This window comes from Malaclemys terrapin, chromosome 1 (assembly GCF_027887155.1).
Source record: "Malaclemys terrapin pileata isolate rMalTer1 chromosome 1, rMalTer1.hap1, whole genome shotgun sequence".
Classification (NCBI taxonomy): domain Eukaryota; kingdom Metazoa; phylum Chordata; order Testudines; family Emydidae; genus Malaclemys; species Malaclemys terrapin.
The window spans coordinates 29,343,239-29,359,283 of NC_071505.1; the positions used below are offsets into that span (position 1 = coordinate 29,343,239).

Consider the following 16,045-nt stretch of genomic DNA (forward strand, 5'->3'; position numbering starts at 1 on the left):
TGAGATCACATACCATCTCGAAATACTATTTAGAGCTTTTCGTGTGGTGCTTGGCTTTTAGGATTTGGTCGGGGGAGGCAGTGGTTTGTTTGTAAGTCAGATATTCTATGATGATTTCATTCTTGCATATCTGTTATTATTGTATTTTAATTGTCTGTGCAGCATACAGAGCATTTTAGCAGGAGAGATGCTTAATAAATAAACATTAGGTCCTATGTTGCTCTTTAGATCCTCTGGTGGGCAATGTTTCAAATAGTTGGTTTTGTTATGTTTGTAAGTGTGCATTTTTCACTCTGCTACTTTGAACTGCCTTTCAAGGGAATTGGAAAATCTTGAACTCTAAACCTGGTTACAACTGGTGCTGCATCTGTGGGTAACCTCTCTGCTGTCACCTCTCAATATGTAAAATGAGGACAGTACTCACTGGCTGCTTGGATATATGAAAGCTAAGCGCAAGAAAAATTTGAAAACTGCGCACAAATGTATGAAGTTATGAAAAGCACTGTATAAGTCATAAGTATTATTTCTAAACATTACATAGGTGTAACAATACGCACATTAAGTACTGTCTTGCGGTAATGCCTTGACATTTATTGGACTAGCTATGGACTTTTTCCATTCTCTGCCAATGTTCTGTAAAGGAGTGTTTACCATTTGAAGCTTGGCATCTTGACTAGTTTCAAAGAGCTGGCAACATTTTAAAAAAATCCTACCATGCTGATAGATCGCTGAAAAGTTACGAAAGTTATCATAGGCTTCTTTCTGCCAAAAAAGGGGAGAAGACAGACAGAATTTTAACATGGTTGGCTGCTGACTCCACTTAGTTTCCAACTTCTGCTATATCTTGATGCCAGTTGTCTTTCTTTCCTTTGTTCTGTATCTTCAAAGGCTGTTCATTACATGTAAAATGTGGAGAGATTTTGAAGGGTGTAATGTCTGTTTTAGTTTTTTTCTCAGGCTTTGGCAGTCTGAAGACACACTGTATTTGTACATATGACAACATTTTAGCTTTATGTAATAGAGAGGACATTAAATATCTTCAGAATACTTACAGTTTTTTAGCCTCAATTAATGATTGGTTTGTGTTGTTAGCCAAAGGAAAACTTTCCACAGAATGAAATACTATATAATGCCTATATGCCAAATCTGAATATTTTCCTCCTCCTTTGGACAAGGGGTTAAGGGATGAAGGAAGATGTTTCCTTATTAGGTCAACCTCTCAAAAGATGAACAAAGCATATTTAAAATGAATATAAATTTGATGATAGTTCCCCATGTGAAACATGTCTCACAATATTTGATGTTCTGGCTTATAGCATTTGGAAAGTACATTAAATCCAGGATGAAATCCAGCACGCCCAGAGGACTGTCGCCGTTGATGTAAATAGTCATAGTAGCATCACAAAGCCAAATATAGAATACATTGAAAATCCACATTTTTATTTTGATGATGATAATTTCCCCAGAGATTTAGGCTTCCTGATTTGGCTTAAGCTTTTGGCATCAGAAAGAGATCTATCAGCATAAGTAAACTGCCTGTGTGTGCTCAAAAAAACACCCAATTAATGCACACACGTTCATGTTGGCAACGTTGCTGGCAAATGCTGGTGCATGGTATTATAATACTAGAATAATATAATTATTAATACAATACATCAAACAAACACTCTTTGCTACACAGGACATTAGGAGAAGTAGTGGTAGTAGTATTTTTCATATTTTGTAAATTGGTTTTCTCAAGAAAACCTATGTTTTTCTTAAAAACCATAAGAACCATATTATGGGTAGTTCTTTAAAGAATATCTGACTAAGTTTTTAATGCATAAGCCAGGCACACACAAGTGTGTGTGAGTTTTTGAAAGTGTTAGTTGTGCTCTTCTTCTTAGATACAATTACATTCTGCCCACAATACCTTTGTTCCCCATGCCGACTAAACTGGGTAAAGTACTTTTCACTTGTCCTGAACTGTCACATAGTGTTGTTGTGCACGTCTAAACTTCTGCTGCATTCCACTTGTATGGTAGTGAAGTGGTTTGTGAATCTATCCCCATATGTTACAGAAGGACTTATTGTCTCAGCATAAATAAGGTCAAAGCTAGCTTCACATTATAAGTACTTTGTCGGATCCTTGGGTGAAGGTGTTAGATAAATGTGTAGTACAGCATACTGCATTACACATATAGACATATACAGATATTTTCTGTGTGTGAAATGTATGCATAGTTCAATAAAGGAATATATGAGGGTGTGGTATAGTATAAAGATTTTATCGGCATGAATTTGGAATAGTCGCATTCCTCATGACTGGTGAAGCCATACGTGAGTTTTACAGACAGTTCCAAATTAGCTTTCAATAAAACCATCATGTATTTCTCTGTGTGCCACCTATTTTAGGGGGGGGGGAAAAAAGCTGTAGGAGTGGCTTGGGGAGGTATTTTTTAATATAGACACTAATTTTTGTATCCCTCCATCCTGACACCAAAGTCCCTTTGTCACCATTAGTAGAACTATACAGGATTCAGAGGGAGCCATAAAACCCTCCAAAATTACCTTTAATTGCTTTTCTGTACCTAAAGATGTCACATTTTTAAGTTCTAATATCTGTGGCCTTTCCAGGACTAAAAATGAGTGCCGAGTTCTACTGGGAAGTTGAAAATCATGATCTCCCCTTTCCAATAGCATCAAGCTCTGCAGGGCTGCAAGATATCAGGCTTTGAAGTCACACTATTTTTATTTGGAGAAAAGCTTTAACTGGTGTAGGGTTGATTTTTGTGCATCCTGAGCCTTGAACAGGTGAAATCTGGAGGAGGAAAATCATTTTTTTCTGGTGGATTGATATTAAAAGTCTATTTAAAGTTGCTTAGGCTTTTAGAATTAGTCTTAGAGAGATGGATTATTGGGAAAAGGGCAGGAGTGCTGGTCAAAAGTGCATGATATCTTCATTCATCAAATGACTGAAGTTTATCATATTTCTTTGTAACTTATCACGATTATCAACTTCATATATGTAGTATGTAGAAAAATATGTATCTAAACACAAACATAATATAAAATATGATATCTGGATATACAGTGATTGAACTTGCTAGAAGTAGATAACACAAGATATAGTACACAGTATGGTATTCTTCCCCAGTAGCAAAATAACCTATGTTAATTATTAGGACAAAGGTGAAGGCTGAGCAAGATGTTATCAGTTTATATGGTCTAAAGTTTTGTGCCAGGAATGAACTATTTTTAATACATTGCATGTATCTTTTTTGCCTATGTCCTCCCCTTTTTGGTGTTACACATTGTGACAATAGATTCACAGAAAATTCAGGGGGCTCGAGTGGATTGGTAGAAAGAGGTTGATTCATAACAGTGGGTTTATATTTTTGGTAGCATTTCTACAAACTGAGCTCTGTGAAAAAAATCAAATTTATTTTCTTGTTTCTATATAACTAGGAATATTGTGCTGCAAAAGTGTGTTGCTATTGTCCTTCTTCCAGGTAGGTCTGGATGTCTGGGAGCTAGGGACATATTGTGATTTACAAGCCACTGTTTAACTCTGCTTTTTGAACATTATTTCTGTTACTTAAGGGAATACGAGTTAATTCATACAGTCTTCAACTCTGTGTTTAAAAAAACCAAACATCTGAGTAATTTAGTATCTGGATAATAAATCAGAAGCTGTTGAATTGAACACCAATCCCAACCCCCAAAAATTATTTTTTTCTCAAGATCCTTATACAACAGATTAGCATAGTGGGGAAATACTGTGCTAAGCTCATATAAATTGAGTGTCTTCTTTTTTCCAGACCTAGGTCTATGCAGCAAAGAATTATTTTGCGTATTTTGAAGTAAAATCTTTTTTTATTTTTGTATTTTAGGTACTACTGTAGCACTCATTATCCTAGCTTTGGGATTTTTGCTGTCAGCTCAGGTCTCACCTCGAGTCACTCTTAACCCAACAGATCCTTCAGGTCAAAATTCTACTTGCACAAATTACAGGTGAGATTTCATGATCATTTGTTTTTTAAATGTCTTCTGCAAGATTTTCCCCAGTTTCTCAAGTGTTGCAACCCTATTAAAACACATAATTTTAATATTCAGTGAGTGCAAGGCTCTGAATAATTTTTTTTAATGTAAGCAGGGAATGCGCTTGCTGTTACAGTCTGTTCATAGACGTTACACTGCACCACAATTGTGAGCTCTCCCAGAGAACATTTGTGCCCCTTGCCCTTTATTTTACTGTTTTTTAAAAAAAGAGTTCTGTCTTTTCAAATAGTGATAATTACAGACCCATTAATGATTAATTCAAAGCAGACACGATCATGTTAACCTTTATCGATGGTAAATTGAATTTGCACTTTCATAGATAGCTCGCGTCCAGTCTTTGTTTCAAAAGATGAGTCATTTATTTAGAACGTTTTTCTAAAAAATATTCTAGAATTTTCTGTATTTTGAGTTTTTGTTCACTTTTTTCTCCCCTAGTAAATAAAATATCGAAACTGGTAAGATAGCAAAAATTGTGTCTTTCTGCATACCAGAATTTAGTAAAGACTAAGCATCTTCTGACTTGACTTACCTATTGATATGCACAGGATAACAATCTATAGCTAGTCTTTATCCCTTTGGCGACTGCAGTCTTGTATATGAGCTCTTCAGCATTCATTTGGCTGGCAGGCTGGAAAATGTCAGTGTCCCATTGAGAAAAGACTAGTTAAATGTGACTGAGCTCAAATGCTATAAAGGCTGAAACAATTCTTGTTCCAATCCAGAATCTTTGCTTGACAAGTTAAGACTGCAGTACAAATGAGTCTTGTGTTTATTCTAGAACTGAGTTAATTGAATAATTTTTCAAACACAGTAAATATCCAGGCAATTCAGTGTGCAGAATATTTGGGCACTAATATTTAGCTGTCTGTCCCTGCTATCTGCTATTCTGTCTCAGCAGCAGAACACAGACTGATCAATTATTTTCTCCAGCCTCTGTTTGAATTCTAATAAACTAACAGTGGATAACTAACTCCTAAGAGATATAGGAGGATTGTGGTGATGAGGACCTTCCTAGTGGGACCCTGCGAATGGGAGGGGCAAAGATGTCAGAAGAGGTGGCAAGAAGTACATTTGGCTGCTCTTCATACCCTAGAAGTGAGTCTGGGGAGAGGAACCTCATAGCATCATGGGGAGTAGGTAGGGTTTGGGCATCTTTGAGAGAAAGTGTAGAACACATGGTGATAATCAACTTGAATTCAGGGCTTTGGATACCATCCATATGTTAGATCCCTGAATGCAAATATCATCCCTTTATGTGTTCACTACCTCAGCAAAGAGTACATATACTACTTTGCCTGGTTTTGATGGTTACCCATCCTCTTTCTCACATGGATCTAGTTAAGAGATAGAAAAAAAGAGTCTCCAAAAAAATGGTCACTTTGCAGGGTGTGGAAGGAGATTAACAGTGAGATGCCTCAAGTATCCGTACTAGAACCTGTGCAGTCAGATCTGTGTTTGTCATTTGGAAGAGAGGTGAACGGTAAGTGGTGCAACATTTGCGCTCAGTGGTTTGAGCATTGGCCTGCTAAACCCAGGGTTGTGAGTTCAATCCTTGAGGGGGCCACTTAGGGATCTGGGGCAAAATTATTTAGGTTAGTCTCATCTCAAGACTGTGAGGTCCTTCAAAAGAACCTAACAAAGCAAAGTGATTTTCAACCTAATGCCAGATGAAATTTGATGCAGGCACATTCCAGATAATTCCCATTTGGAAGAATAATTTGAATTACTTGTACACATTGTTGATTTTGTAATTAACTGTAACTGCTATTATTGTGGACATCTCAACGTGCAGTTGTGGGCAAAAAAGGCAAACAAGATGTTAGACTATTAAGAAAGGGATGCCATTATATGAATCAATGGAATGCTTTCATCAGAATCTTTCAAAAAGTGGATATTAATAGAAGAGGTCTAGAGAAGATGGAAAAAAAGGATTAGAAGTAATGAAAAACATCCATATGCGGAGAGATTGAAAAGACTAGAACTGTCTTTGCATAAAGATAATAGTGAACATGTTAGAGGTATATGAAATAGTGACTGGAATAAGAGAGAAGGTCTCATGTGCTCCTATTTGTATTCTTATAGCACAATTACAAGGAGACACACAATTAAACTAAAGACAACAAAGTTAAAACTAAAAAACGGAAATGGTTTTCTACACAACACATACTTAACTTGTGGGCCTCAGTGCCAATAATTTAGCAGAATTCAAAACAGGATTAGACATTTGTACGAATAACCAGAATGTCTACACTTATATAGAATAAAATTGTATGTGGGATATCAATCCTCTTGACTCAAGTCATCAGAATACCACTAACTTCCTGAGATTAGAAAATCTTCCCTCATAAGCATGTTATACATAACTGTGAATTTGGGTGTGGGGGTGAGTCTTACTTCCTTCTCTGAAGTATCTGATATCTGCCATTGTCACTCACAGTACCATGAAACCTCAGAGTTCCTGGCTCCTCCAACGAAGACAATAGAAATAAAAAATTAACGTTTTTAGTGAGTTTTCAAGTGAAGAAAAAGCAATTAAAAAAAAAATTTGGTCTGCAGTGGAGTCCCTGGAGGAGTTCAGCTCCAATCTGTCTCTGTTCCAAATCTTTTAATCCACAAGTACAGAATCCAGGAGAACAGCTTCTATCTATTCTATGAAGTCTATTCCTATAATAGACTTCATACATAGACTTCACACTTGGTTCTACTCTGAAAAGTGGCTGTATTAAAATGGCACCTTGTTACTGAGTAGCTTTGCTTCCTGTATATTCAGAGTCCTATCACAGGACTTCACTGGTTAAAATAAGTTTTAACTGCCTCCGCTCCTATTAGAAATGCAGAGCAGAAGAGGGAACTGGACTCTATTATTTCCCAATTAAGAACATAAGAATGGTCATACTGGGTCAGACCAAATGGTCCTTCCAGCCCAGTATCCTTCCAACAATGGCTGGTGCTAGGTTCTTCAGAGGGAATGAACAGAACAGGGCAATTATCAAGTGATTCATGCCCTGTCGTCCAGTCCCAGCTTCTGGCAGTGAAAGGTTTAGGGACATGCAGACCATGGAGTTACCTCCCTGACTGCCTTGGCTAATAGATGGAGGACCCCTGCAGGACAGCTGCGTCAGTATCTCTCATTGATTAGACACCTCATAAGTAATAAGGGGCTCTTAATAGGTGTTTCAAAAGCAAAAAATAGCAGGACTTCAGGAATGGTGCCAGCCATTAATGGAACATCCTTGTAGCCACACTGGAGAACTCAGAGGCACTTTCAAAAATGCCCTCAGTTAATGGCCACGCATGCAGGTATTGAAGCTAACCATACCCCACCTAATGTTGACATAGAGTTGGCCTATGAGGCAAACATCCAACTGTGGGTACATCTACACTGCCAGAAAAACCCTGCAGCAGCAAGTCTCAGAGCCCAGGTCAACTGACTCAGGCTCGCGGGGCTGGTGTTGTGAGGCTCAAAATAGCAGCGTAGACATTCCCGCACATGTTGGAGCCTGGGCTCTGAGACCTATCCCCCTCACCAGACGTCAGAGCGCAGGCTGGTGGAAAGTCGATACTGATATTTTTAGCCTCATAACAAGAGTCTGAGTCAGTTGGCCCAGGCTCTGAGACTCATTGCTGTGGGATTGTGGGTTTTTTTGTTTTGTTTTTGTTTTGCAGGGTAGATGTACCGTAAGTGTTGGAAGTAAGATGCATGTTGGTGTGTGGGTGTGTTTCTGATACAGTCTATAAAATAGTAAGTTGAACAAACTGTCTTATCCACATATTCTGCTGGGAAACAAAACTTCCCTAGCACTGTACAGATTATGAATTTTTTTTTTTTATGTTTGCACGTCTGTTTTGTAGGATTGAGTGTGGTGTCTATAAAAGAAACCTAAATACTACTGCACATGTCCCATTTGTCTGCTGATTGGTAAGAGCTGTATTCCCCAGCTCATCTTTTACTGATATTGCTAGGATAAGATTGAAGGTAGAACAGACTTAACCAATAAAAAACCCACAATTGCTTTCCTGACTGAAAAGTAATTTCCATGTGTGGCTGTTTTCTCTAAGGTAGCTTGGGGACAGGTGTCACCCCATAGAAGAGCTGTGCCACACTCACTGATACTTGCATTTGGTTTAAGAACAGAAAATATCACAATCGGTAACTACAAAAATAATAAAGGAGCAAAGGGATTGAACTGCTTTGGAGTGTAAATCAGTGTGGAATTTGACCTTAGTCCTTATTTACAAGGATATGGTGGAAATGACATTCATATAAACTCTGGCAGGCTGCATTGTCCTTTAAATTCGACTTGCTATTCATAGATGGAGCGGGGCCAGGGTCATATTGGAAAAAATAAAAATTGTAGGTTGCCTCTCAAGCTCCTTCCTCAAATTCAAGTTGGCTCACAAACCGGGCTTCATTCAAATAAGATGTCTAAAGAAAATGTCATTTACAGATCATCTCTCTTCCTACAATGATGCATTGCTCAGTAGCAAAATCAATATAGACTGATAGGACTGGAAGGACGAGAGGTCTTCTAGTCCAGTCCCCTGCACTCAGAGCAAGACTAAATATTATCTAGACCATCCCTGACAGGTGATTATCTAACTTGCTCTTAAAAATCTCCAATGATGGCGATTCCACAGTCTCCTTAGGCAATTTATTCCAGTGCTTAACCACCCTTCCAGTAAGGAATTTTTCCTAATGTCCAACCTAAACCTCCCTTACTGCAATTTAAGACCATTGCTTCTTGTCCTATCCTCAGAGGTTAAAGAGAACAATTTTTCTCCCTCCTCCTTATAACAACCTTTTATGTACTTAAAAACTGTTGTCATGTTCCTCATTAGTCTCTTCTCCAGACTAAACAAACTCAGTGTTTTCAGTCTTCCCTCATAGGTCATGTTTTCTAGACCTTTAATCATTTTTGTTGCTCTCCTCTGGACTTTTTCACGTTTGTCCACATTTTTCCTGAAAGGTGGCACCCAGAACTGAACGCAGTACTCCAGTTGAGGCTGTATCAGTGGGGAGTAGAGCGGAAGAATTATTTTTCATCTTACTTACAACACTCCTGCTAATGCATCCCAGAATGATGTTTGCTTTTTTTGCAACAATGTTACACTGTTGACTCATATTTAGCTTGTGACCCACTATGACCCCCCCCAGGTCCCTTTCCGCAGTACTCCTTCCTAGGCAGTCATTTCCCGTTTTGTATGTGTGCAAATGATTGTTCCTTTCTAAATGGCAAACTTTGCATTTGTCCTTATTGAATTTCATCCTATTTACTTCAGATCTTTTCTCCAGTTTGTCCAGATCATTTTGAATTTTAATCCTATCCTCTAAAGCACTTGCAACCCCTCCCAGCTTGGTATCGTCTGCAAACTTTAGAAGTGTATCTCTATGCCATTATCTAAATCAGGGGCCTAAACCCAATTTACCTTAGGGCTAGTGTCAGTACTCAAATCCTCCCAGCGGGCCAATAATGTCACTCATGCCGGCCAGAAGCTGCCCCCCCAAAACTCCACCCCCCCAAAAAATCTGTCCCCCCACCTGCCTAAGGCTCTGGGAGGGAGTTTGGGTGGGGGAGGCGGTCTGGGGAAGGGGGTTGGGGTGCAGGCTCTGGGAGGGAGTTTGGGTGCAGAAAGGGTAAGAGGTTGGGCTCTGGGAGGGAGTTTGGGTGGGGGAGGGGTCTGGGGTGCAGGCTCTGGGATGGAGTTTGGGTGCTGGGTGCAGACTCTGGGCTGGGGCAGGGGGTGGGGGTGCAGGAGGAGGGGGTGGGGTTGCAGGCTCTGGGAGGGAGGAGTGGGGAGGGGTGCAGGCTCTGGGATGGAGTTGGGGGGCAGGAGGGGTTATGTGGGGAGGGGGTGCACGCTCTGGGAGGGGGTGGGGTTGCAGCGCTTACCTGGGGCTCCAAGGCGGGGCGGACCGGGGGGCCTCCGCGTGCTGCTGCCCCAGGCACCGCCCCCACAGCTTCCCATTGTCCGCAGGGGTGCTCGGGGCGGGGGCAGCACACGGAGGCACAGCCCTGCCCTGGGACCACAGGGAGGGGCCGGTAGACACGTGGAGCGAGCAGGCAGATGTTGCTCAGCTTCACTGCTTCTGGGGCCCCAGGCCATTGTATATCACCTGGGGGGCGGGGAGCGCCCAGAGGTGGAAGGTGGGGCCAAGGGAGAGACCCGGCCCCAAAACTGCTGGAGACCCACGGGCCACATTGGGGAGGTTCACAGGCTGCAGATGGCCCATGGGCCGGGAATTTGTGACCCCTAATCTAAATCATTGATGAAGATATTGAACAGAACCAGACCCATAACTGATTCCTGTGGGATCCCACTCAATATGCCCTTCCAACTTGACTGTGAACCACTGATAACTACTCTCTGGGAATGGTTTTCCAACCAGTTATGCGGACCCACCTTATAGTAGCTCCATCTAGGTTGTATTTCCTTAGTTTGTTTAGAAAAAGGTCACTCAAAACAGTATGGACATCATCAAGGCTTCAGAGAGAGGTTTATATATCAGAGAGCAAGTTAGCAGTCTCCAAAAAATGAATTGGCTCAGAAATAAAAAGGTTTAAAATGAACTAACCAGATTTGGAAAGAGGTCGAGGTTCAGTAACACATGTTAGCTCACTGCAATATCTTTCCCAGATCTTAACAAACCCTTAGAAAATCAAAGATCCAGTGGCATGAGCACACCATCCATCTCTTCTCAGAGAAACAGACCCAGCTTTTGACAGCCATTATTGTTATTTTGTTCCATTTTTCAGTCTCTCTTTTCTTCTTTCCTTCATTTGTCTCTCCTCCTTACTGTTCTCTTTTGTTTTTCCTTGACGGTTTGATCACCAGGTGCAGAAGAAATAATGCAGAGTTACCTTTTGCCCAAATAATGTTTTTGTGCTTAGTACTAGCTGCAGTTTGAAACTGACAGTGGTTGTGTCCATACTTTTAAATACAGACATTATTTTACCTCTGCATTTGGCACTGAATGAATACTGTGTCCAGTTCTGGTGTCTACAGTTCAAGAAGGAGGTTGATGAATTGGAGAAAGTTCAGAGAAAAGCTTCAAGAATAATTAAAGAATTAGAAATCATGCCTTATTGTGGCGGAATCAGTTTACCTTAACAAAGAGAGAGTTAAGGGGTGACATGATCACAGTCTATGAGTACCTTCCTGGGGAACAAATTTAATAGAGGGCTCTTCAGTCTAGCAGTTAAAGGTATAAAACAATGTAATGGTTGGAAGTTGAAGCAAGACAAATTCAGACTGGAAGTAAGGTATACATTTTTAACAATGAGGGAAATCAACAATTGGAACAATTTACCAAAGGTTAGGGTGGATTCTCCATCACTGGAAATTTTTAAATCAAGATGTGGATGTTATTCTAGAAGATATGCTCTAGTTCAAACAAGAATTATTTGGGGGAAGTTCTATGGCCTGTGTTATACAGGAGGTCAGATTAGATGATCACAATGGTCCCTTTTGGCCTTGTAATCTATTAATGTATCTATGAATGTAACTCTTCAGCTCACATCATTGTGGGTACACTATTTCAGTGCAAGAACTTTCCCGTTCAGTTCCTTTCAGAACTAGTTGCCTTCAGAGTTCATTTAAGGTAAAGGAGCCAATCTGTTGTACCCAGCACACAGATATTGTGGTGTTCATCCTTGCCTGAGTCATCCTCACACAATTAATCTTCCTAATCTCATCAAGCGAGTTTGCATCACTGACTAAGATGAAGGCATTCATGCTTAATAATATTATACATTAGTTATATTACACAGTTAATAGCTCTAAGTATTTAATAGTAATCAATAATTGTATTTATAAAGCACCCAGACACACAAAAGCTCTCTGGGTGCTGAACAACAATCATAAAAACAAATTTTCATTAAGTGAAAAAGAACATATGTTTGAGTTCAACAATAAAATAGCATTGTCTTTAGTCTTTTGAAAAACCCAGCAAAACAAACAATTTAAATTTGTTTTACCTGGAGTTCATACTTTGGTATCCTGTCAGTGAGTATGGGAAAAAATAGCTATTGGAGCTTACATCTGCCCCAGCTAACCCAAATTCATAGCTATGAGTTATTTACAATGCAGTGATCAGGATTTGTAGAGTTGTGATATATAGATATTGCAGACCTCGTATCCTTTAAAATATTATTCCTGTTTTATTTTTCTGATATTGAAGAGACAGCGCTGCTAGACATCCTAATAACTGAGAATTACAGTGATAAACACAGGGATTGCTTTCCTCTCCAATGCCCAAAAGAACTAAAAGTAAATTGAGGGACAAATCTGTGTTCCAGAATACTTTTGCCTGCTCTAGTCAAAATGTAATTAAAATTCTAGTGAAGAGCTCATGCTGTAGAACTGAAGAATGACCTTAGTACAAATCCGGAAATTGGTTAAGTAGGAAAAGCCATTTCAGGTGTTGGCATTTAACCTTTTGCTAGCATGTTGCTGGTCAAAATCAAACCTGATACTGTAACTTTAAATCCTAGGGGGCAGAAAGGACCATTTCAGAAGAATGTGTAGGGTATTCTGCCTATTAGTAATGAAAGTTGTGTGCAAAACTCCTTTCACATCACACTGAAAACACAGAGCTTGATAGCTAACCATTTAAAACATCCTGATCCAAAGGCCACTGAAGTCAATGGGAACTTTTCCATTGACTTCAGTGGACTTTGGGTCAAGACCTGTATAAATGGGGGAACATCCAGTTATTTCCACTATTCAATAGAATATCTCTGACACTTTCATTTTCATTCCCTAGGAGTTATTTTTAAAAATATGTTAATCACAAACAAGGGTTACAAAAGTAATACTCTAAAGGTAATTTGTGAAACTGAGGGTGGCAAAATGCCGTCCCTCCCCCCCCCCCCCCCCCAAAAAAAAAAATCCTGGGGCCCTGGTTGCCTAAATGGAAGTGCCGGCCCTGTCTGTACATTTTAGTCATGAGAGGCTGACTTTACACATGTGAGCAGATCTGATATTTTGTCCAGCAGAGGGCAGTGGAATGTTCTTTCTGTGTGTGTGTGTGTGTGTGTGTGTGTGTGTGTGTGTGTGTGTAAGAAAGGTCACAAATGTGTGTACACTGTATAGATACTATAAATGAGTTCCTATCAAAGGCCTCTGTACAATAAATTCAGTGGTTGTAATTATGCATTTACTATTTATATTACCATAGCACCTAAGAACCCTAGTAATGGACTAGGACTCTATTGTGCTAGGCACTGTACAGATGGTCCATGACTCAAAGTGCTTCCACTCTAAGACAAGAGACAACTGATGTATTCAGACAGAAGGTGGAGCACAAGGAAACAGTGGGATAATATTGGTTAATATAATAGGCAGTAGTCTGAGCACACCAGCTGGCTAACCATTGTCAAGTTTGTTTTTGTAGACATCACAGCGAAAAGGGTTTTGAAGATGGATAATGAGTTAGTTTTGCAGACTGTTATAGGGAGTTCCACCCAAGCATTAGGGGCATCATGGGAGAAACCAGGAAAATGTTTTTTTGAAAATTTAACAAAGGGGCAATGGAGGCTGGCATCATGGGCCAATTGGAGGTAGGAGCAGACATCTTCATAGTGAATGAGAGATGGTACATTGAGTGGTGATAGGCTGGGAAGAGCCTTGAAAGTGAAGACAAGCTGTGTATGTTTGATGCAATAGAGAAGGGAGAGCCAATTCAGGGATGCAAAGAGAGGGGCAACAGGCTAGGAAAATTATCTTTGCGGCAGCATTCTGGAAATGAGCAAGGCAAGATTGCATTTGTCAAGGCCAAGGGAAAGGATGTTGCAGTAATTAAGATGCGAGGCAGTGTGAGTCAGGACAAGAGATCTAGACGTCTGAGTGGATAGAAATGGCCATATCTTTGAGGTGTGATGCAGAAAGAATCAGCAAGATTTATACATTGCTTGGATATGAGGACCTAGAAGGAGGTCCAAATCGAAGATAATGCTCACGTTATGGGGCTGAGTGACAGGCAGGATTGTAGTGATGTCCACAGTAATCAAGAAAGGAGGAAATGAGGAGATCATGGAGTGGGAAGATTAAGAGCTCTGTTTTAGCTATGTTGTGCTTGAGCTGACAGCTAGACATCTGTGAGGAAATGTCAGAGAGCACACCGAGATCTTCGTTGGACAGAAGGAGACAGGTTTGGAGTAGAAAAAGTAGGTTTGAGAGTCATCAGCACAGAGATGGTAGCTGAATTTGTTTTGTGGATGAACTTATGAAGAGATAAGGTACAAAGGGAAAAGAGAATCAATTATAATAACTGGTTATTTGTATTACAGCAGTGCCTAGAGGCCCTAATCCTAGATCAGAGGCCCATTGTGCTAGGTGCTGTACATAGACATCCCTTGCCCCAATTGCTTACAGTATAACTTATAGTCTGTTCAGAGTTGTTAATATATTACTTTTGAACTGCATGGTCTCCAACTTACTATAATAGCTTTTTCTTATTCCATGTGTTTCATATTGCAGATGGTAGCCTCCATCATTATTCTGTGATGTTCTGCACTGTGAGGGAGATAGACTCCACAATCAGATAGATCTTTTCCATTTTTAACTTCTATAATTTCATGTGGAAATATTTGGAGACGTTTGGGAAGATTTATTAGGAATTTGGGGGATTGTAGGGAAGTTGAGTGGGTAGAGACCTGGAACAGGAGCTCCTGGATTGGCCAGAGTAAAATCAGGACATAAGTCTATGGGAGGTGGTGTGTTTTGGGGCAATTGGTGCTTGTAGTGGATGTAAGAAGTAAACCAGGGCTGAAAGAAATTTTTTCAGAGCAGTGACAGAATTTGCACTGGCATGTGAAGGAAACTACAGCTTTCAGAAGGGGAGTTGGGGAGGAATGCAGGGATTCTGCTGAGGTGGAGAGGAAGCAGGAAAGGGACTGAGGTCTGAGAAGGGGATATGCATAAGTTTCCAGTAGGTGACCTGGAGCCGTGTATATCTTCCAGGTGAGCATCCTCACCTGCCATTGAAATCAGTGAGAATTGTAGGTGCTCACTAACCTTCAGGAAGGGCTCAGCTCTTTACTGGACCAAGATCCTTGTAAAGTTTGAAGTGAATTAGGCATGACTTCTTACCTTATGCTCAGGGTTTAACTGATTGCCATATTTGGGATCGGGAAGGAATTTTCCTCCAGGGCAGATTGGCAGAGGCCCTGGAGGTTTTTCGCCTTCCTCTGCAACATGGGGCACGGGTCACTTGCTGGAGGATTCGCTGCACCTTGAGGTCTTTAAACCATGATTTGAGGCCTTCAGTAACTCAGGCATAGGTTAGGGGTTTGTTACAGGAGTGGGTGGGTGAGATTCTGTGGCCTGCGTTGTGCAGGAGGTCAGACTAGATGATCATAATGGTCCCTTCTGGCCTTAAAGTCTATGAGGTAAAAGCCACACAGCTCTTAAGCTTCACAGCAGAACTTCTTAAGGTGTACAGGGGAGAGGTTGCCTTGTGCAGACATTTTAAAGTGTGTAGGACAGGGCCATTGGTGTCTAACCTAGCACTTCCATAGTATGGAATATCGAGTTTAAAATGACTTAAGAAAAAAAGAATCCTAGGAAATTTCATTAGAAAACAAAGTTGAAAGTGTTAAGATTGCCCAGTTAATCACTCAGAAGTAAGAAAATGACAAAATTACAGTTGCACCTGGAGTCTTAACTCTTCCTCTCCTGCACCATTATGTTTGTTAAAATACTTGATATATTATCCTAATATTTTGTATAATTTTAGGTACACAAGTGTAACACCTTGAAGAACTGGGTGCTTTTCTGTGCATGCCAAACAACCCTGTGATTCTTGGCTTTTGACTGCTCAACAGAGCAACCTTAACATTCTCCCTGTGTTGCTTTTTAATGGAATTTAATCTAATTAAATTTAAATATTTAATTATTTAGTGTCAAGATTTAGGTTAATCTTTGGAAGCAACGCAGGGATAATCAGAAATACTAAGTATGTACTAATTTCTTGCCTGAGGTAATTAAGGGAAGTAACTGTATT

At 40.2% G+C, this 16,045-nt stretch overlaps 1 protein-coding gene across 1 annotated transcript in view; it reads left to right on the forward strand.

Annotated features, from left to right (window-relative positions):
• The window catches only part of SLC2A13 (solute carrier family 2 member 13), a 324,413-nt gene that overhangs the window by 223,315 nt on the left and 85,053 nt on the right, over positions 1-16,045 (forward strand). Inside the window, exon 6 of the mRNA XM_054018969.1 lies at positions 3,873-3,993. Within this exon, the coding sequence (XP_053874944.1) occupies positions 3,873-3,993 (121 nt within the window). The remainder of the gene's footprint in view (positions 1-3,872; positions 3,994-16,045) is intronic.